We start from the raw sequence: 21,269 nt of genomic DNA, 5'->3' as shown, positions 1-21,269 counted from the left end.
GCTCTGGGAGTCAAGGTTATCCGTAAGAAACACCAATCAAGGCATTTACGCCTACAAAGACACCACACGCACATACACACAGATCCCCGGCTATTTGTCTATCGGTGCTGTCATCTCTGTTTGCTCATATTAGGCAGGGCTCACTCAGGGACAGGATATGGGGATTAGGTCTGGCCTTATTGCGCTGTAGCTACACACCGCTAAATGGCTCCCATCTGTTCTCACATAGAGGATGGCTAATACATGTTAGCTCTACTCGCATTGTGCACTGCCAGAATAACAGCAGTGGATAGATGAGTAGCACTGATATCGCTAGCCACAACACCACTCTGTGCTAAAGGCTAATGTGCCTGGCTTATTCTATTAGATTGGGATAAGAAGCACTAATACACACATACATACACACACACGTGCGTACACACGGCATCCTGATATCTGATTGGAGATACCGAAGCAGTAGGCTAGTCACGGGTCCAACTCTAGGTCTACCTTGAAGGAATATACGTTAAAGCGGGGCAAGCTGAAATCTGGGGAGAGGTGGAAAGAACAGGAGTGATGGAAAAAGATGGAGAGATGGAAAGAGAGGGAGAAAGGGGGCAGTGTGGTCTGTTTCATTACGGTGAATCCTGACACTGCTGCATTCTCAGCACACATGGACTGGATTATAGGCTATGTGGGCTGCTCCGGCACTGTATAGCTCAGCAACGCTCTCTTGCAGACACACACACACACACACACACACACACACACACACACACACACACACACACACACACACACTTGCAAATGCACACACAAACATCATAGCTAAATACACTAAAGCTTTGCAGTGCAGGAAGACAAACCATTTGCTCACACACAAGCTATAGGACTCTTAATCCCAAAAGCAGCACCAGGGCAAAGTGCACAACTACTAAGTCATTGAGGTTAGAGAGAGAATCTGCTTGTGATGGTCCACCTGTGGATTAGTGGGGGAAAAAAATGAGATGCACTGGAAACTATGAGTATACCATGTTGCCTGGTTTTCTTTCTCGTTCCCACATAAATACGAGAGCACCCTTCCCCTTTTCCTCTCTTTTCTCATCGCTATCTCTCGTCTCACTTGCACATTTATAAATCTCTCTTTTTCTCTGTCTCTCTTCGTCTTACACACACGTATTAGCTCCAAGCGAACCATTACCCTCTCTGTACAGACCTCTTTCCGCATGTCTGTGTTCAAAGGCATCCTGAGTCTATGGGGGGCTTCGATATAAAACCCCCAAAACAGGAATTATCCTTTATGACTCTGCATTCTTCATTTTATGCTTTTTCAGCTTGCAGTCTTAAAAAAAGCTTCATGACTGTTCTGTGTTGTATTGTAATTAACTACCCCACACACTGGCACACAACAGGGTGGGGTAGTGCGGTAAAACTTTACTACGACTGAAAAAAGTGGGGCGCGGAGAGACAGACTCGTCCATCTCTGGTTTTTCTCACTATGTCGTTTTTATCACCTATGGGCCCTGGTAGGCTCGCTTTAGGCTGCTGGGTATGTATAGGTCTAATACCATCAAGTTACCTATATAGCCACAGAGTGCGCACACACAGCACGCGGCACAACCGGCATATGAGCACTTCACAGAAAGGCACCCATAAACCTCTGAATAAACTGAGGCTCTTTAGTCGACTGAAATTCATAAGCAATGGGAAAAGGAGCCGGGTTCTATTACACTCTCTTCTGTCAGAGTTGGGTAATGCTGTGGTTATTGTGGTATCATCAATGTTCCCGGCTAATGGTTACTCGAGCCCACTGAGGAAGCCTATTGTGTAGAAGATCATTAAAATATCTAGAGCAGACATACAGTACTAAACCCTGGCGAAGAGTATATTAACTCTAAAATTAGTAGAAAAATAGCTGTGCAATAGAAACTTACTGTGGACAAATGGATGAAGGGTCGCCACGGGGAAGGCCATCATGCCCATATTCCCTCTTCATCATCCTGTGAGAAAAACATGGGAAAGAAATCAGAATTGTCATTATCCATCCATTAACCCTCATTTTATGTGTTTAGTTCAAAAACTGCATGTATGTGACTGAAAGTTGCTTCCTTTTAGACCAAACTATTTACTGTACAAACTCTGGGACAGTGGTTATGTCTTTACTGGAGTCTCATTGCCTAATCTTATGGTCCTCCTAACCCCCTGTGGCTTTTAATCAAAACAATCCTGTTCATGTTCCTCATTCACAAAAGCTGTGTATGATATCATGAAATGCTTTCCTCAGTGTGATTGTTAGGAACCAATAACTAAACACACAAGGGGTTTCCTTGGGGCTGAAACTGTGCAGGCAAGAGCCCTGCTAACAGGAAGGCTAATTCACTCAGACACTAACATTACAATGGTTAGCATGAATTGGCAGCTCACTATAGCCAAGCCTTTGCCTGCATAATGCTAAAGTAGGCTCCGCTAAAGCAATGTCAATGCTAACGCTACACAAGGGCAAAAAACACAAGGGCCTTGGCTGCAGTCCACAGTGGCTTTGGCTGGACTGAGTGGTTGTGACAGGCTCAGTAAACTCAGTAGGCTATACCTAAGCAGCTAAGCTATAGATATAATGGCCTTTCAATGGAACATGCACGATGCTAAATGCTAACATTCAGTGAATGGCTGTGACAGGCCCTGTAAACAGAGCCAGACCTATAACCACTCATTCTGCTAGGTTAAACACACACACACACACACACACACACACACAAACACACACGCACACAGACACACGCACAAACAGGCCAAATACCATGTGCTACTTCTCATAAATGTGAAGCAGGCAGCATGTTAAGGCTTAAAAAAAAGAACAACAACCCAAAAGAAAAGGTTGTATAATTCTCTCTGATAAACACTTTATGGCTGTTTTCTATTTCCTTCCGAGGCTGCTGCCAAGTATCTGGCAGTGGTGCTGGCATGGCTAAATGAGAACAACATGAACACAACATGCCCGTCAAACTGCACACACTCCATGCTGAGACATAGGCCTGGGGTGCATCTCAAGAGGCTAAATCAACTTCCTGTGCTTGTCTCCTCTGATTAAATTTCACCTGTCCTCAGACTGAGTCCATCACAGATTATGTAGAGGACAGGGAGAATAGTTAGAGGATTGGGATGGACCCACTAACTGTAGCAACAAGCTTTGATTGACATGTGGTTTGGCTACTTGGAAAAACCTTGAAGTGTGTTCTTGTGTTTGTGTGTCCACTATTCCAGTGCATGCATTTGCACTTATGTGTCTTAAATATGCCAACTGAGTGTGCATGGGGTGAGTATGTTTTTGTGCAGATGCAAATACAAATGTAAAAAAAAAAAAAATTTAAATGCATGTGTGGTCACTGTTATGTTATTCATGGCACTGGCTATATCTTGGAAAGGCATTGTGGTCTCCAGGGTAAGAGTGCAGACCCTCTTCATCATAATTATCATTATCATCATCAATCATCCTTCGAGTCGCGTTCCTGGACCCGGCAATGCACTGAACCACTGGTCTGGCCGCATTTGGATATTACATTTGAGAGGGGAAAGATGGAGAGAGAGAAGAGACTGAAGGAAAGAATGAAGGAGACAGGGAGGCATGGAGAGAAAGAATGTGGGTGGCAAGAAAATACATCAGGAAGAAAGGTGATGTTAAAGAATTAAAAGAAAAGACAATTGAGGTATGATGAAAAACCCTTTGTGGTGAAAGCATGGTAAAAAAAGAGGAAAAAGGAAGAGAAGACGTAGAGGAGAGATAGAAAAAAAGAGTAAAAAAAACCCAAATAGAGTAATTAATCACTTGAATCATTTGAAAGAGGAAGATTAAAGGAGATGTGAAGTCCTGTGTTTGGAGGGAAAACAGTCTCACCTCGGGGATGTTAGTGACATCCAGACTGTGTGACCTGTCATCCCCCATCAGCAGTGCACACACACACATGCAGACACACACACCTCGGAGGCCTTACCCTGACCTCTGCCGAACTTCCCCATTAGGTCAAAGATCAGATATGAGGAAAAGCCACGAGGTGATTGGTTGACCTCTGTCAACAGGGCCTGTTGTTTTTGAAGTGTGTGTGCTTGAGACAAGAGGAAGAGCAATAGAGAAACACTTGGCTAAATAATCATCAGTTTGGCTAGAGGTTGTGGAGAGAAGGGGATAATGACTCTTCAATACACATCTTTGATTTGGAAATTTTGTTACTAAGCAATGTGTCTTGTGGTGTGCTAAATCTGTGGACACATATGTATGCATTGTCTTTTAACAAAACTACTTTTAATTTCTACCTTTTCCCCTGTTTAAAACCTATTCAACTTTAATTTCCCCCCAAATGTTGTAAATTAAGTCTGAGCCATCACAGTTCCCTTTTATAGACATAAAAATTAAACTTTAATAGAAGTCTAATTCAGCCAATCGGCTCAGATTTATGAGTTATTTTGTTATTCCCCACATTCTTAGCAAGATTTCCCAGCAACACTAATAATACTTTCTTTGCAAGGCTTTTTCACTCAAACATGAAAAGTTGAAATATCACTTGCAGAGAGCTACCGTTTCGTATGTCAAACACTATAAAACACAGCTGTAGTAAAACAGTGTTGGAAAGCCGTATTGAAGGAAAGATATTTATAAGTGCAAAGTAAGGGAGAGTAATGTGTGATACTAAACACTGACCCCCTGCAGCTCTCAGTTTAATATGAAGCCTGCTGTGGTTGCAAGTATTCTACAATAGAATAGAACAATGCAGAGACTTGATAGCGTTATAATATTATTTTAGCACGTTAGATGAAAAACACAACATAACATAACCTAATAACTACACACCTAGAATTTAAAAGTGGTCCTTGTGGGATTACGAGAGGGGGGTGGGGGTTGAGCTATGTTCCATGTCATTTGTTTCCATACTCTAAACTTCCATATAAGCACACGCTGAAAAAACGTAAAAAATAGATGTAGATTCATTCTATCGTTGAAAAGTATGCAAATGTTCACATAAATATACTCTACTATAATATATAACTCAAGTGTGGCTGAGATTCTGAGTAAAAAGTGTGCATATGGATGTCAATCAACCCCAGACCCTCACATTCTTTTAGGAATCAAAATAGAGTCTTTCCACAGGCGTAAAAGGCTAACATAATATTAAAACCAGCTATCCTGTCCTCTTACATATTGCTGAGGTATGTGTAGGGTGATGCATGGATATGATTGTGTGCTTGTATGCATGTGCGTGTGTTGGGGCAAGGACAGGGGATCCCCAGTGCATGTTTGACTCCAATTTAGACAGCAGTTTCAGAAACATTTATAAAGTCTAGAAACATGTAATAGTGTATATCAAATAGAACAGATGTGGGAATTTAGACTGAGGTGGAAATCCCCAGGCATTCGTCTTAAACCCCCAAGCACATATTCGCACACACTTCATCTTCATAGTTTGGAATCTCCCCAATCACAACCTCTTGACAACAATAGAGCTGTGATGAGTTTATACTGCATTCAAATAACTAGAAGTTTTTATTAGCTAATGGAAAGACTGTGAAATCATATCTGTCTTTCTTTGAAGATCGCTTTCTCCTGATAGCGCTTTTATCTGGGTACACAGTATCAGCAAAGACTCAGGTGTGCATCCACACGTGCACATGTACAGGCACGCACACGCCTAAAGTATGCACACTCAGATGCATGCACGCTCACACAAATACACAAACACGTTTTGCTGATAATAACAACAGTTTTCTCTTCTTCAGATGTCTTCAAACAGACACATTATGTTTGTCCTCGGGGCAGTCTGGATATGATACTCAGACAGAGAGAAGGAGCTCGTATGAGAGATGAGTGATATATAAACTAATCTCACACACAAATCCCATCGATCAAAAACACTCATTTGGCAGCTTTCCCCTTCAGGCTCCTTATCTAACTGATATGAATGACTCTGACTTGGCAGGAAGTAATGGGTTTGAGAGAGAAGAGACAGAGGAGAAGAGAGAGGGGAAATTTTGTGCTGCCGAGTCCGACCACAACTGACTGGTGGTGGAGATGACAAATATGAAACTGAATCAACTTTAAAAGCATGGAGATGAGAGCCCACAACATGTCAACTTGTGTAAACAAGCTCAAGCTTTAAACTGGTTGGTGTGGGCGAGTGTGTGTATGTGCACTTTCATATTGACCTGGTCCATAGGGGGTCGGTGGTTGGCATGGGCGGGCCCTCTTGGCAGGCTTCGGTGATGCATGTTTGCTGGATGCAAGTGGTGAGAATGATGAGGATGATGTTGGGGGTGGATGTGATCTTCTTCATAGTTATCCGCTATCAGCTTCATTCTGCTCTGAGTCTGCAAAAAAAGGAGATAAACAAGAAAATGTATAATCCATATTTATAACATGCATACACTAGGCCATTTATTCCCCCACAATGCTTATTTGTTTCTTTAAAATGTTCTTGGGGTCTTAGAGTGATTAGGCTGAGGGATTCTTGGATGGGGGGGAAGCATGTTGAAAGTCATCAAAGATGATAAAAACAGCACCGCTAACAACACTTGACAGGTCATAAATTGAGTGAGTCGGAGTGCTTGATGAAAATATTGTAAGTCTGTCAAATGTCATCCATATTGCAGATTATCATTTAATTGGATTAGACGAGTCAGTCAGTAAGAACAGTTAGTGAGTGTTTCATGTAGCCTAAGGCCACGGGCGTTCTGGCCCGGGTGAAGCAACCTCATTTTAGATGTCATTGATTAAAATTACACTCAAATATGCATGCCTGTGAATGGGTAAGTAAGACTATGTGTCCTTTGTTCGTGTGTATGTGTGTCTGTGCATCTGTGTGTATTTGTGTGAGTGTTTGTGGAAGAGGCTGTCATCCTGCCAACATCATTGCTTTTGAGAGATAACAGCCTAGGCTGACTAATGTTAACAATCAGCCTAAATCCAGTGAGGCCAGCTGTCCAGGACATAGACAGAGACAGAGTAAGTGCAGATATATTGACAAGCTCAGCTTTATTCCCTTAACTGCAGATACTTCCCCTGAGGGCGGACATGACTGCAGAGCAGGAGGTAGTATTGTGTATGGGATGAAGATGATTGTTAGGAAAGATATGCACACTTCTCTCGTCCAAAATGTTGCAGCTTTCCTGGTTTAAATGAGAGACAGCCATGGCAGGAAGAGACAAAAAGCCTGAGTCAGTTGTGAAGATAGGGGGAAGATGGTGTTACAGTAGTCAGCAGCCTGGGGACATCGCTGCTGAGATAAGGAGCTGAGGCCTAATGACTGAGGAAACGAGCCAGTCAGGATCACAGGAGAGGATGTGGCTGGTATTAAAGAGGTTAGCAATTAGCTTAAATGGGAGAAGAGCTGCTTAGATAAGGTGAGAACATTGACACTGTGGTGAGAGGGACAGAGAGAGACAGCGATAAAGATGAAGAGTGAGGGATGGGGGAGGGCTCAGACAGACACCAGACCAGTGGTTAGAGCAGTTAAAGGCTAGGTTGAGGTGTATGGCCCTCCGTGACCTCAGGTGTTGACACTAGCAGGTGTGACTGGGTGGGGCTGGCTTCAATACAACAGTTTCAGAGCTGACATGTCATTGAGTCTAGGACAATTACTATCATATACCATGCAGCTGATTAAACTACTGTACTGCTACACAGTAAAGGCTGTAGGTGCTCCCAGACCGAATCTATACCTAATAATGCAGTTTAATTCTCACAGAGAAATATTTTCAAAACTAATTTGTGGCCGAGGGTCCAAAAGGCTAATGTGTGTTTAGTCCTTGCTGCTAATCTAATAAGAACCATATTGCTTGTTCCTGTTCATCTAATTACAACCATATTTGGTAGGATGAGAAGCCAAATGTCCTAGAATGTGTTTGCATGTGAGTATGTGTGTGTGTGTGTGTGTGTGCGTGCGTGTGTGCGTGTGTGTGTGTGCATGTAGTTAATATTTAATGAACTGAGACAGAAACAAAAATGAATGAAGTGATGAATTGCTTCTGGAAGAGACTGACTGTGTGGTCAGGGTAGCCCACATGTGGCCATCCAGTTTATTCAAACACACACAAACACACACACACACACACACACACACACACACACACACACACACACACACACACACACACACACACACACACACACACACACACACACACACTCTTCTTACAGGAATATTCCTGTGTGCATGTGAAAAGGTGTGCACATATAAAATGTCTGTGTGGTGGAATGTGTGCGTTTTAATTAGTGTTAATTAGGGGCTTTGCAGAGTAAACAGCTCACTAATGGCCTCCAGGCCTGCTTGTAGATCAGTCAGACTGGAATAGACACAGGTGGCACTGCAGGGGGAGGATAGGAGAGGAGAGAGTTCTTGACATCTCTAACCATAACAGATTTGGCCAAGACAGTATGTGTGTGCAGCGAGTGGTCTCTGCATGTGTATCAAAGTGCAGCTGCTGGTATAAACATGGCAGTGATGATTGCGCTGCTGTGCTCACAGCTGCATCCCAAACCTCAATCTGGCCTCTGTAAATCACAAGCCCGTCCTGATTAGAGCAGAGCTGTATTAACACATACGGACACAGGAGGCTGACAAAAAAAAGTCCTTAAACAAACAGGCAGCTGGGGAAAGGCTGCACAATTTTCACAACACTTATACATACTCCTTTGATCAGGTGTGCGTGTGCAGCACTGCCATGCTATCCCAGTGAAACGCCGTAACACTGTGACCCCGCTCTGAGCAGGCAGATAGTTTTACATAAGCCGCTCTAAATGGCACACCTCTGAGAACATCAAATCCATATTTTCAGCATATAGAGAGTGAGGATGGATGCTCAACTGTGTCCAAAAAAGAGAGGGAGTGAAAAGGGAGAGGAAAAGTCACCAAAAATGGCATACCTTTGAGAATCCCAAATTCATCTTTTCTCGGCTTCAAAGCACCAGACTTTTGGTCATCCATCACCAGGATGGGACCACTCAAAGAATTCCCACATGGGGACACATTTGTTCTGACTCTCTCCTTAAGAAGTCTAAACACCATACTCTTCATGTCTATGTCCGTCTCTCTCTGTGTGTGTGTCTGTCTGAGAAAGGAAAGTTTGTCTTAGACCGCCTGCTTTATGCACACACACACACAAGATCTTCCAAAAGAGGGATGTGGGGAGGTCAGACAGGGCACTGCTATCTGTAAATCTATCTGCTGTCTACAGATCGGCTTTCTCCTATGAGACTCTGAGTCTCATAATTCTTCGGCATTTCCTGGTCAGTTTCCTTCCGCCATTGGCTGTTGAGGACCTGAGGAAGGCAACCTCTCTTGATATGTGTGTCAATGGGTCAGAAGACAGAGAGCCGGTGTGTGTCATGTCGAACAACATGATCTCAAGGGAGCTCATTCTGTGGAAGGGAAGGAACCCAAGAAGTGCAAAGACTCCCTGTACGAACTACTTACTTTACAACCTCCATAACATTTATAAATGACCCAAACTTTTATCACCTCGGTGTTGGGTGGCCATGGCACTGCCTGGTACACCTTTCCACTTAGCATTCACATGGATTTATATGCATGTGTGCCAGAGGACTTATTGAGAAACCAGTAAATGCTGCCCACTCCTCTCCTCTCACATCCCTTCCTTTCTTTTCTTCTCCTCTCCTCTGCGCCAGGCCCGGAGGCCACAACATTGCAATTAGAGCTCATCACATCATCAGGTGGACTGTAACTGCTGGTTACCCAACGGGAAAACATGACGCATCCAATAGCGATAAACAGATAATAGGCTTTCCTTGAAATTCCTCGAATAGAATTGCCCCCCCCAAGGAACTGTTTACCGTTTACGAGACACGAACAAACATAGGTCCGCACTTAAATGCACACCCAGCCACTGCATCTGTTGACTTTTAAATGCACCATGTTTCCCAGAAGCCCCCGTGACTCAGGAGACTGTATATGTGGACTCCCTGCTGTTGGCTCATTATTGTTAGCATTCACGTTAGCTCAGTCACTGATGTGGTCTGACCAGACCTTAATGACCCACATACCTTCATCAGCCTCAGGCTGTATTGAGAGACAAGGCAACATGGGAAATAGGCGTGTGCGCGTAGGTATTTGTGTTAGTGTGTGCTGGGATTTGTATCTGTTTGACCAGAAGAAGTGAAACAGAAAAGGTCCGCCAGTGACTCAACGATGATACCAACCTACGTCTGCGACTTGAGTACTTGTAATAACACTGATTGCAACATGATTGTTAAGAGAATAGCTTTGCTCTTGTGTTTATGCGCCTGGATTTGGAATCACAGCTCCTGCCTGACTGGTTTGGCTTATGATGACAGAACGCAGTAAGTGTGGTTTGAGGCGGGGAAGTCTACTCTGTTAACTACCAGGAATTATTAACCTCTATCTGTTCCTGGTTTTAAAGTTCAAAGGTCTGCCCATGAGGCTGTTTTAGTGCAGGCAAGAGCTTCACCGTCTGCAGCAGGTTTGAATTTGTAGTCCTGCTTTGATTCACCAAGCCAGAATCAGTCCACAACGGTTACCGCAAAGGCCAGGTCCCACTGGATTCATTTGCAGGCCAGTCAACCTCTTAGATATCAGTGCTTTAAATTTAATTCATCGTTTATATGCACATATAAATAGCTTTGTGGTCGCGTGTGGCGTACGTACCTGCTGTTTGAGCTGGTGCATGAGCCTGTCTTTCTCCCTCTTCAGAGCCATCACTTCCTCCTGGGCTTTCTTCCGTTTAGAGGAGGATAACTCCAGCAGGGCAATGTTAGCATCCTTCTCACTGATGGCTGCCAGCAAAGCCTGCTGCCTGAGGGTATGAGAGCAGGAAACGTGGAAAGAAGGGTGCAGAAGGTAAGAAGGAATGTTGTCATAGATGGACAAAATATAAAAACTCATATATATTCTCCAAAAAGTTGTAATGTGAAAATATGTTTAACAATCAGAAAATAGACAGGTTGACACAGATGCTCAGCACCCGAATCTGCAGCTGTGGGCCCTTACGTATGCAGATGTCACAGCAAGCTCACTCATTCCAGAGCTCCTTAAACTCAGACAGAGATTCCGCAGAAAAGAAGCAGACATCTTTGAAGTGGTCTGCTAAGTACTGTCTTAGTGGTACCTCAGTGTGACTCATGGGCATGTAATAATGTAATGGAGCCTAATAGAGTAGGCTGAGGAGGATATGACATCTTTCCTCTGTCACCGCCGGTTACCACAGTATGTGTGTGTGTGTGTCTGTGGGTGCCTGTAGGGACGGGGGTGGCAGCAAATGACTGTCTACAGGTGCAGATGAAACATACCACCAAGCGTCATCATGTAGACAACCAGATGTACAAATGTACTCCCACAGGATTCAAGGGAATGCCTTGCATAACCCCACTCGAATAAAGTCTGATTCTTTGGCGCAATTTGGTGATGACTATCCCCTTCTTCAAGCAGGATGTCGTAAATCCGATGTTGTGACAAACCCATTCTATCCGCCCACTCTTGTAAACACACTTAAAAGCAAAAACATATTCTCATAGCTAGCCAGACATACACACCTGCCCTACTATGGCCATTGACCCAAGGCAAACCGTAAAGCACACATTTATGTATGGTTCTTTGTCTTTGTAAAGTTCATCTGAGCAAACATCACAGGAGTCTCAATCTTTCAAACTAGTGTGTAGACACTGAAGGTATTTTAAGTTGGATAAACAAAACTGAATGGTGAGGGGTAGAGGAAGAGGAGGGAGGGAGGGTGCATTCAAAATACACTTTGGACTCAATTAAAAATTGACCTGCATTGGAGTGTTTTTATTCCATGATTTAAGTCCCTGCAGAAATAACTAAATTGTGAAAATAAACATGCTGAACTCAGAATAAAGTCCTGCTGGCCTGGGACTCAACATTGAGTGTTTTTAGTACAATTATCTGCATGCCGCATCTGGATTCTGGATTCTCCCATTCAAGGCCATTAATAGGCCTCTGTGTGTTTGTGCATGCTCAAGCGTGCGCTTGTATGTTGTGCATGTATTTGTGTGTGCATGCATGTGGGTTCTGACATGGATTGGAGCAGCTAATCACGCCATTAATCACAGAGCAGGACCAATGTGACACTTTTCGTCTCCCCACACCTCCACTGTTATTCCTTTTAATGCTCACTGTAATGGGAACACACACACACACACACACACACACACACACACACACACACACACACACACACACACACACACACACACACACACACACACACACACACACACACATACGCTGGACTTGTATCAAAGCAAGTGCTTTAGACTGCAGGCTTTTTCTGTTTGACCTGGCCATTCACAATGTAAAATGGAAAAAAAAAATCTTAAAGTAAAAAAAAAACCCATCAAGAAATCCACAAATTAAAATCCACAAATCAAACAACAGTGGGACTGATTTTTTAAATCCCTTTTCATATGATCCAGTTTTACATCCATAGCCTAACAAACCTAAAGATGATGATTTTGCATTTTAGTACATACAGCAATCCAATTTCCATTACTTTATCTTTGGCTGTGTTAAATAGAGTGAAGAGGTGATGGACAGAGTCATATATAGGCAAGGAATGCGGCACAATGTGTCACTGTTCATAAACAGTATGTCAGATTAACAACCCTAACCTACTTGTGAGATGGCCATCTTTGCATCACACTGCCAGACATGGAAACTCCAACAACAGACATTCACACTTTTCCTCATCTCTCTTAGCATTAACTGCATGCAATTACAGCTTGAGATTTTTGTTTATTTAGGTCAGTATGTGTAAATACACACAGAATAATCGCACACTAACCAGTCACCACTGGGAATAGGACAACATTTTTAGAATACTTAAGCAATCTAAGTGGGTGATGCATTAAGTGCAGAAAAGTGTGGGTGAAAGGTTAGGGGCACTAAACCCCACCCCAGTTTTAAAGGGGAGGTTTATCTAATCTGTGAACTCATCTGAAAAAGCCAAACAGAAATCCATCTCTTTCTGACCACCACTGAGTCACTTCATCAAGGATTGTTACACTCCCATTTATCAAGTTTCCCCCGCTGAATGAAACTAATGAAAGACACAGTTTTGGTGGTTGGTTGGTTACAAAAATAGAAACAATGATTATGAAACACTTTATTGATTCCAGCTAGTGTTGCAGTGACAAACTCTCGGTTTACTCCTGCTCAAGAAAAGCCATACACAAAGTCTGTGTGGCATTGCAGCTGTTGCAGACCTCTGCAAGGAAGCTATACTCAAACAGAATTACCTACTGTTGTCTTTTTATGAACAGAGCATGTGTTGCTGTCTCCGAAGACATTGCTGTCCCATCCATCTCACCTGCATTCCCCAATACAGGTACAGACTTCGCAACTGAAAATTACTGATTGACCTCGAGACGCTCTGAGCCCGACTGAATTAAACCTCTGAACCACAATGGCAGCCATGCTTCAGCGCAAGCTAAATCACTTCCAGGCTCTAAATTAACACAGCAGATTACAGCGCTGTCTCCCTGTGGGTGCTCTCTGAGTGGTACTGCAAGAGTCTGCTGAGTGATGTCTTCCTAAAGCAATAAAAAAAAGGGGACATTACTATGATTAGCCAGCCTGTAAACTTTGTCTCCCACATCCTCAATCAGTGATTGTGTGTGTGTGTGTATGTATGTCTGCGTGTATGTGCTGATTAGTATTACAAACAGCCTTTAAAACCAGAATCACACTGGAGTATTTAATCACATCTACTTTGAGTGGCCATTTGGCCTTGGTTGTAGAACACACTTGCAATGTACATGAATCTAGCAGACAGGATTCATCTATCAGACGCACACACACACACACACCCTCAGACACACACAAAGACATATTCTTGTACTGTATCTGCTGGCTGATCTTGAGTGGGTGAACTCTCTTTCTTTCCTCCCCTCTTGTCTCACTCCCTGCTTAACTTCGACTTGGCGTGTCCTGGACAAACAAAGGATTATCTTAATTTCCCTCCTGATTGAAAGGGCGACAATGAAATGGTTTTTCATGACAAACTTGTGATTAGTCTTCGTAAAAGTCAGACCCCATGCACTGAGAAGCCATAAGGCACTCCAATAAAAGAACAAATAAATCCCACTACTAGATCTCCAGTGTCAAAAATCTCATCTACTTTAGTTTTTCTCTGACATGACATAACAGTATTTTGGCTGACAAGGTAAACATGACACTCACAAAAACAGTTTTATATATATATCACATTCCTCATGTTTACTTTTACTATTATAGAGTAGGATAGAGAGAGCATACAAGGCTCTGTAGAAAAGCAGAGGCTGGACTGACATCTTATTTATAAGGGGTGAGACTCTCAGCTCCACTACAACATGTGATTCCAATTGAACCTTCATGGTCCCTGGGACATATTGAGACATTTGGATCCACAGAGGTGGGAGATAGATGGCTAAAGTACATGACCATGCGATGAGAGGTGAGAGGGGCTAGGAAGGGGGGAGGTCAGCAGAGACGATATGGAAAGAAAAAAAGGAATGCAAAGAGTGGAAGAAGAGAAGGGTAAGGAGATGTGAGACGGAAGGAGATAATTCAAGACAAAGGAATGATGAACGAGGAGAGAAGACTTTGATGAAGACATCTTTGAGGTGGGGCTGCTGTCGAAAGGACTGCGATGTCACAGGGCAGATGGGAGACTGGCAGCTTGCACAGATTTCTGGGTGACGAGGGGTTAAGATGGGGTCAAGAGTGAGCATAAACACACGTGCATACATTTGCACAACATAATTTCAAATAAGGAGGATGATAGGGGAGGTATACTGAAGGGGGAGAGAAAGTATGGCAGAGCCAATGAGTCAAGAATTAAAACAATAAAAAAAAAGACAAGAGATGGCAAGAGATGAAGGCAATAGAAGAGAGGAGGTTATGTGTTTGACAAGAGTGACTGCCACCTGTGCTGCATGAGAGAGAAAAAGGCGAAGAAAAGTTGAGAGGGAAGGGAAGAAAGGAGCAAAGGTAAAGATTTAAGAGTCCCAGCCTACCCTAAATCAGCTCAGCGCACTCCATGTTGTTATTCCTAGGCGTCACGGTTGAGGGATGTGTGTTTATAATTTGTGTTATGACTTACTTGAAATTATGAGTGTGGAGAGTCAGTGGGACAGAAACAGATGCGTCCATGTGATGCCCGAGGGAACCATCAATACTGTCTGCCCCTAAGTGCAGTGTGTTCATGCGTGCATGCATTTGCCTGTCTGTGCACACATTTGTGCTTTCATGTCTGTGTGTGCATGTGTGATGTATTTTTTTTAGCAAGAACATGGGGAGCCCACTAATATCTGTTCCCAGAACATCCATTATGAGGTCTTCTAGTTTGTGATCATGCCTTTCTACCACTTAACTGTCCAGCGCTGCAGAAACATTCCACGGGCATTTTATGGCCGTACCTTGATTGTGAGTGTGTCAAGGTGTAGCACAAGGCTGGGGGCCCCTGACTAGGCCGTACTAGAAGCCTGTGGTGAGAGCAAGCAGAGGACATGAGAATGGGGCATGGTTGAGTGACACTATTATTTATGGCCTTGGAACACTGTGTTATTTACAACTGAGGAGGTAGGAAAAATGTCTATTTCCAACATAAAACACACGCTCTGGCTTCATTTGGTAAGCTTACTGCAAAGCCAGTTAAGATGGTAAATCTGTGTTTCAACCCTAAATGTGGGTTAAATGTATTTTTATGAGGTCCAAGTTTTGGCTACCTTAGATAGGATTAGCTCCATGCTAACCTGTAGCAGCTAACCTGAAGCCAAATGCCAGATGTAACTATTACCCACTTCCTTCTGTATGCCTGCTTGGATTAAAGCCTTTATTTGTCTTAATCTATAAAATGGGATTTATCCATATGCCCACAAAATATAAAACTTGCACGCCTGTCTTGTTTGAAAATTCATGTCAACTCCAATATTCCTCTTGAGCAGCTATATTAGACAGTACATGCTAATCCTGAGCTTCAAGCAAGAATGATAAACTTTACATGCTAACCTTGAGCTTTGCTTCCCAAGAAAAATCTATGACAGCAGATGGTTCTCCCCAAACTGGGCCAGGTTGTGTGTGTTTTCACTTCACTAATAAAATATACAACCCACTTACTCTACTCACCCCCACTCCCACACTAGTGGTCTGACCGGTGGAAGAGGGGGGTGGTCTAATTGAAAGAGTATGTATCAGTTTTACAGCAACAAGAGGGAAAATACGAGGGGACAAAAATCAACAAATCTGCCAAAACTAGCCAAATGTTTAGAGTGGTAGCAGGGACGAGGAGAGATGGCTGACTGCTCCCAGAGATGAGCAGGACCAGACGGCCACCGCTGCATTCCAGCCAGTGAAAGAGAGACCCAGAGAAAGAGGAACAGAGAGACCAGGTGGCTGTGTGTGTGTGTGTGTGTGTGTGTGTGTGTGTGTGTGATTATGAATGCAGACAAATGAGATGAAGAGAGTCAAAGTCAAACTTTCTCTCAAAAATCGTGTCAAGGCAACAAAAATATCTAAAAGGATATAAGGACATCAGGATGTATTTCTAATTTAATTTGATTCAGGGGAATTGTTTTGGAAAAAATGTGTTTTTGTCTTCTTTCCAAGAGAGTGAGATGAGAAGTCTGTGTCTGTGCGAAAGGTGTGGACCTGGACGATAAGCCTAACTTAGCAACTATTCTGAACAGGAGGAACAGCTGGCCTGGCTCTCTCTAAAGTTCAAAAATATACACCGATCAGCCATAACATTATGGCCACTGACAGGTGAAGGGAATAACATTGATTATCTCGTTATCATGGCACCTGTCAGTGGGTGGGATATATCAGACAGCAAGTGAACATTTTGTCCTCAAAGTTGATGCGTTAGAAACAGGAAAAATAGGCATTTGAGCGACTTTGACAAAGACCAAATTGTGATGGCTAGACTGGGTCAGAGTTCTCCAAACTGCAGCTCTTGTGGGGTGTTCCCAGTCTGCAGTGGTCAGTAGCTATCAAAAGTGTTCCAAGGAAGGAAAAGCGGTGAACCGGACCACACGGGCAAGCCATCGCTTCCCGCGTGGATCAATGAGTCTTGGCCGCCCAACAGACGAGCCACTGTAACTCAAACTGCTGAAAAAGTGAATGCTGGTTCTGATAGAAAGGTGTCAGAACACACAGTGCATCACAGTTTATTGTGTATGGAGCTGCTTAACATTATGACCACCAGGGTGCGCAGGTGGTCATAAAGTTATGGCTGATCAGTGTACGTACAAACATCTCTAAACCTGTCTAATTATTTTGGTCAGGTTTAGAGACGCTTGTTGGCAACAATTTGGAGTTTTAGGGGAGGTTACATGCTGGAACAAATTCTTGGCAAAAAACAGTCGGGTGCAACCAATGTTAATGCGTCCTGTTGCCACACTGCGGTTGCCAGCTTTGATACCACTGTGCCTGCCAATGATCTGAAACTTGCAATCACTCGTATTTGACAACATGTAATGAGATCCTGCAAGAATAAGTGGGTGGATGGATAAACTGTCAAAATAAATGGTAGCGCCTTACCCTTAACTCCTCGTTCAATAATGCAAATTGCCTGTTTTAAGCTAATGTAGGTTAACAAATATACATTGTGATAATTAGTAAGCTTTTAAGGTGTTGGATGCATCCCCCTGCATCCAGTCTTTATGTAATGTCAGCTGCACACCTCCTGACTCCATCTCCATACATAACGAAAAGAAATAAGATTGATATCGATATTCTCATAAGAATAAAGCAAAATAAATGTCCCATAAATGTTCAACTACTCTTTTAATAAACACAAGCAATGGTTACGGGCAGTCTTTGACAAAAAGACTAGTGTGGTTAAGTGTCCTCTCTCACTTTAAGCTTCATTTCATCACCTTCTGATGATCAGCGAGAGGTTGGATGGATTCCTGTTGTAAAAAAACCAAAACAGGATAGATAAATAAACAAGGCCTAGTGGCATGTCAATGATGATTATGATGTCACCGGCAGCTTTTTCCCATTTGGGTAACCTTGGGTGTCTCCATGTGTGCGCCTGTTTCCTTATGTGCATGTGCGCACATGTGTAACTTTGGTCTTTCGCGAGAAAAACACAATCCCACAACAAATTTCCCAATCTCCGAACCTGTCTAGCACAAGGCCCACCTACACAGTTTTCTACCAGTAAGATGAGCTCCGACCCTACCAATTGTTGAGCAGTGTTTTCCACTCTCTCAAGGGGGAGGTCTTTATAGTTGCTCAGCTGACTGACAGTGTCTCCCCAAGGCACGAGAAACAAGACAGGGGGCTGTATTGTACCACACACATATAGGGCTCCCCTGCCTATCAGTCAGACACAAGTATAAGCATACACACACACACACACACACACACACACACACACACACACACAAAGACATATACAGCAGCTGGGTTGTTTAAAGCTCCCTGTCATCTGAGAGAGAGGTGAGGGTCACAGAATGAGTAACACTGCTCCAGTCACACTACTGTAAGAACACACAGACACACACACACACGAGGAGAGAGGGAGAAACATACACACATATGCAGCGTGTTAAGAAAGCACAAGCAGAGAGCACTAAGGCCTCAGCATAAACACCGATGAGTTATGCCATCCCCCTTCGTCTGTCTTTGATCCAACCAGAGCACTGTCCCACAACCTCCTCCTCATTTTTTTTCAACATCAAACGATGGAACTGTACAATATGTGGCAAGGGAGAGGGTGTTTTGTTGAGGTCAGATTAGAAGACTGTACAAATAAAAGTACAGCCACCTGTTACATACATATGCAGAATATTTATATTATACAAACTAATTATTGATGAATTATAATTAAATTTCTACTTTTATTAACACATTTCCCTGTCACCTTTTTACTTTGGTTCTGTTTCCATATGAATTAATAAGCTTTATTTGCATAGTGCCAAACCATAACAGCAAAACTCAATGTACATCTCCTATTAGATACGAGCATAACTAGATCTCTCTCATTCCCTCTTTTTCTATAACAGATGAGAGGAGCTACAGTAAAGCCTGTACTCTAAACAGTCAGTAATGTAAACTGAAAATACCAGGAGGACACCTTCTGCGTTGCGTCATTTAAAATGGAAGTTCTCTGCATTGTCTTGTGTGTTCTTGTGTGTTAAAATAACCCTCTGTGAAACACTTTATCACAGGCTCTCGAACAGGAAGGCCACCAAAAGTCTTTTTCTCTCTCCATCCTCATTCCATTACTCCTCCTCTCCTCCCTTTCTTTCGGTAATCAAAGAGAGGAGCCACTCATCGGCGGAGAGAATGGCATCACCTCCGCCTTGGACTTGGACCTCTCTCATTCAACTTCTCTCACCCTCTATCCTTCTCTATTTGGCTCCGTCGTGCCCTGTACTCACTCCAGAGTGGGGCTAAATATTAAGTTCAAGGAGGTTATGCAAACACGTTGAAACAGCCATCCTTGGCCTAAGTATTACCCTGAACCCTTCAATTACCCGCCTTGCTTTCCTCTCTCCTCATTCCTCCTGCCTTTCCTGTCCTCCGTACGGGTTTCTCTCACTCCGGTCATCTAACTGCAGCCTGGAAATACAGCGCACACTCATGACGTGGGGCCAAAAAGCCTTAAAATATCAGGGGCAGAGAGTACAACATAGCGGCACACTATTACACATGCACACAGACACACAAATGTGCACCCAAAATACACACAAACCGATGAAAGACGGGTCCAGAAAACAGTGGGAGCAAGTACCCCTGGTGTATTTTCTCTGTGTTCCAAATGTAGGGCCTGGCGGTGGACCACAGCTGAACCACAGCCGACATGCGGTGGAATGGGAGGCCACCACACTCACTTCCCTTAAAGGAGCCATAGAGACACACACACACACACACACACACACACACACACGCGATCACAGAAAAACACACACACACAAACACACAGACACACAAATACACACATGTTCAGCAATTTCCTGGATAGCACTGTCATGACGATGGGAGTCCATGTTTAAAAAGTGGTTTGAGGTGAAGGGACAGATCTGTACGGGCTGTTTCCCACAATGCTTTGCCAGACAATTACACAACCCAATTAATGTGGTTACTACAACACAGCTAGGACTTTGCTCAGTGCAAGCCGAATGTGCGCGTATGCATGCACGCACAGGAGAAGATGTGTGTACGCTCCTTTGGCCCGTATTGCTCTCAGAATTATAGCTTTCCTTGGAGCTTGGACCAGTCGATTTCCCGTCAGTGTGTAAAGGACACACAAGGTCACACTAACATTCACCCCACACTCCATCAGCCAATCACAGTTATTTCCAATCACAGCCACATGAGCTCAACTATTATAAAAGCTGCATACGGAGAACTACAATACCCACAGTGTGTTGTGTGTCTTCCCAGCAGAGAGATTTCCTGAACCATAACTAATGGGAGAGTAGATTAGTAAACAATGGTTTTGAAACTTATATATAAATACTTAATGAGCTATTTTTTACAGTTATATATCCCTGAACAATGTGCGTATGAAAAAGAGATATTCGGTCACGCTCTGTGATACACAGTTTCACAGACTCAGATGTACACAGTGGTGGAAGAAGCAGGTGCCACCAACACCATCTGATGTGTTATTTTTTCCTGGGCTATGTTATGGTATTGGTGCTGTTTCTGTACATGAAAATAACCAAATGAAAGCCTGAGGACCGATACAAGCTTTTATTTTAACAGTATACTATAATGTAAACCTACTCCATTACAAGACTCAGAATTTGATGAATTATATATAATAATGTACTTACATATGTGTATAGCACCAGTGTTACATTATAATTATTCTATAATCATTATAGTTTTATTTTTGTATGATTGATGCATTGCTAGTTTTTAATTTAACAATGCATCATCATGACCATGAGCTTATCATAGATGCCACCTGTAAAATCTGCTTAGTTATTTTTTAACTATGGCTGTCAAATACATGTACTGGAATCAAAAAGTACAGTACTTCTCTCTGATGTGTAGTGTAGCTGAAGAGTTAGGAAACTAAGGAAGGGGACGCCCTGGTAGAGCGCATGCCTTTTTTTCTTTCTTTGCCTGCTTCTATCTAATGAAGACAATAAAAAAACAAAATAATCTTTAAAAATGAATCTTAGGTATGGAAGTAAGAGCATGCCTGAGCACAGTACTTGAGTAAATTTTCTGAATGTACAAAGCTGCATGCATGAAGATTACCACATAGATTTAACACACACACACACACACACACACACACACACACACACA

At 43.1% G+C, this 21,269-nt stretch overlaps 1 protein-coding gene across 1 annotated transcript in view; it reads right to left on the bottom strand.

Moving 5' to 3' along the window:
- The window catches only part of LOC127377893 (ERC protein 2-like), a 151,195-nt gene that overhangs the window by 33,459 nt on the left and 96,467 nt on the right, over positions 1-21,269 (bottom strand). Inside the window, exons 17-19 of the mRNA XM_051426193.1 lie at positions 10,647-10,794; positions 6,172-6,333; positions 1,914-1,979 (exon numbers count right to left, since the gene is read on the bottom strand). Of these exons, the coding sequence (XP_051282153.1) occupies positions 1,953-1,979; positions 6,172-6,333; positions 10,647-10,794 (337 nt within the window). The 3' untranslated portion in view covers positions 1,914-1,952. The remainder of the gene's footprint in view (positions 1-1,913; positions 1,980-6,171; positions 6,334-10,646; positions 10,795-21,269) is intronic.

This window comes from Dicentrarchus labrax, unplaced genomic scaffold (assembly GCF_905237075.1).
Source record: "Dicentrarchus labrax unplaced genomic scaffold, dlabrax2021, whole genome shotgun sequence".
NCBI lineage: Eukaryota > Metazoa > Chordata > Actinopteri > Moronidae > Dicentrarchus > Dicentrarchus labrax.
Note: the sequence above shows the minus strand (reverse complement) of the source record. Positions and strands in the feature narration are given on the sequence as shown.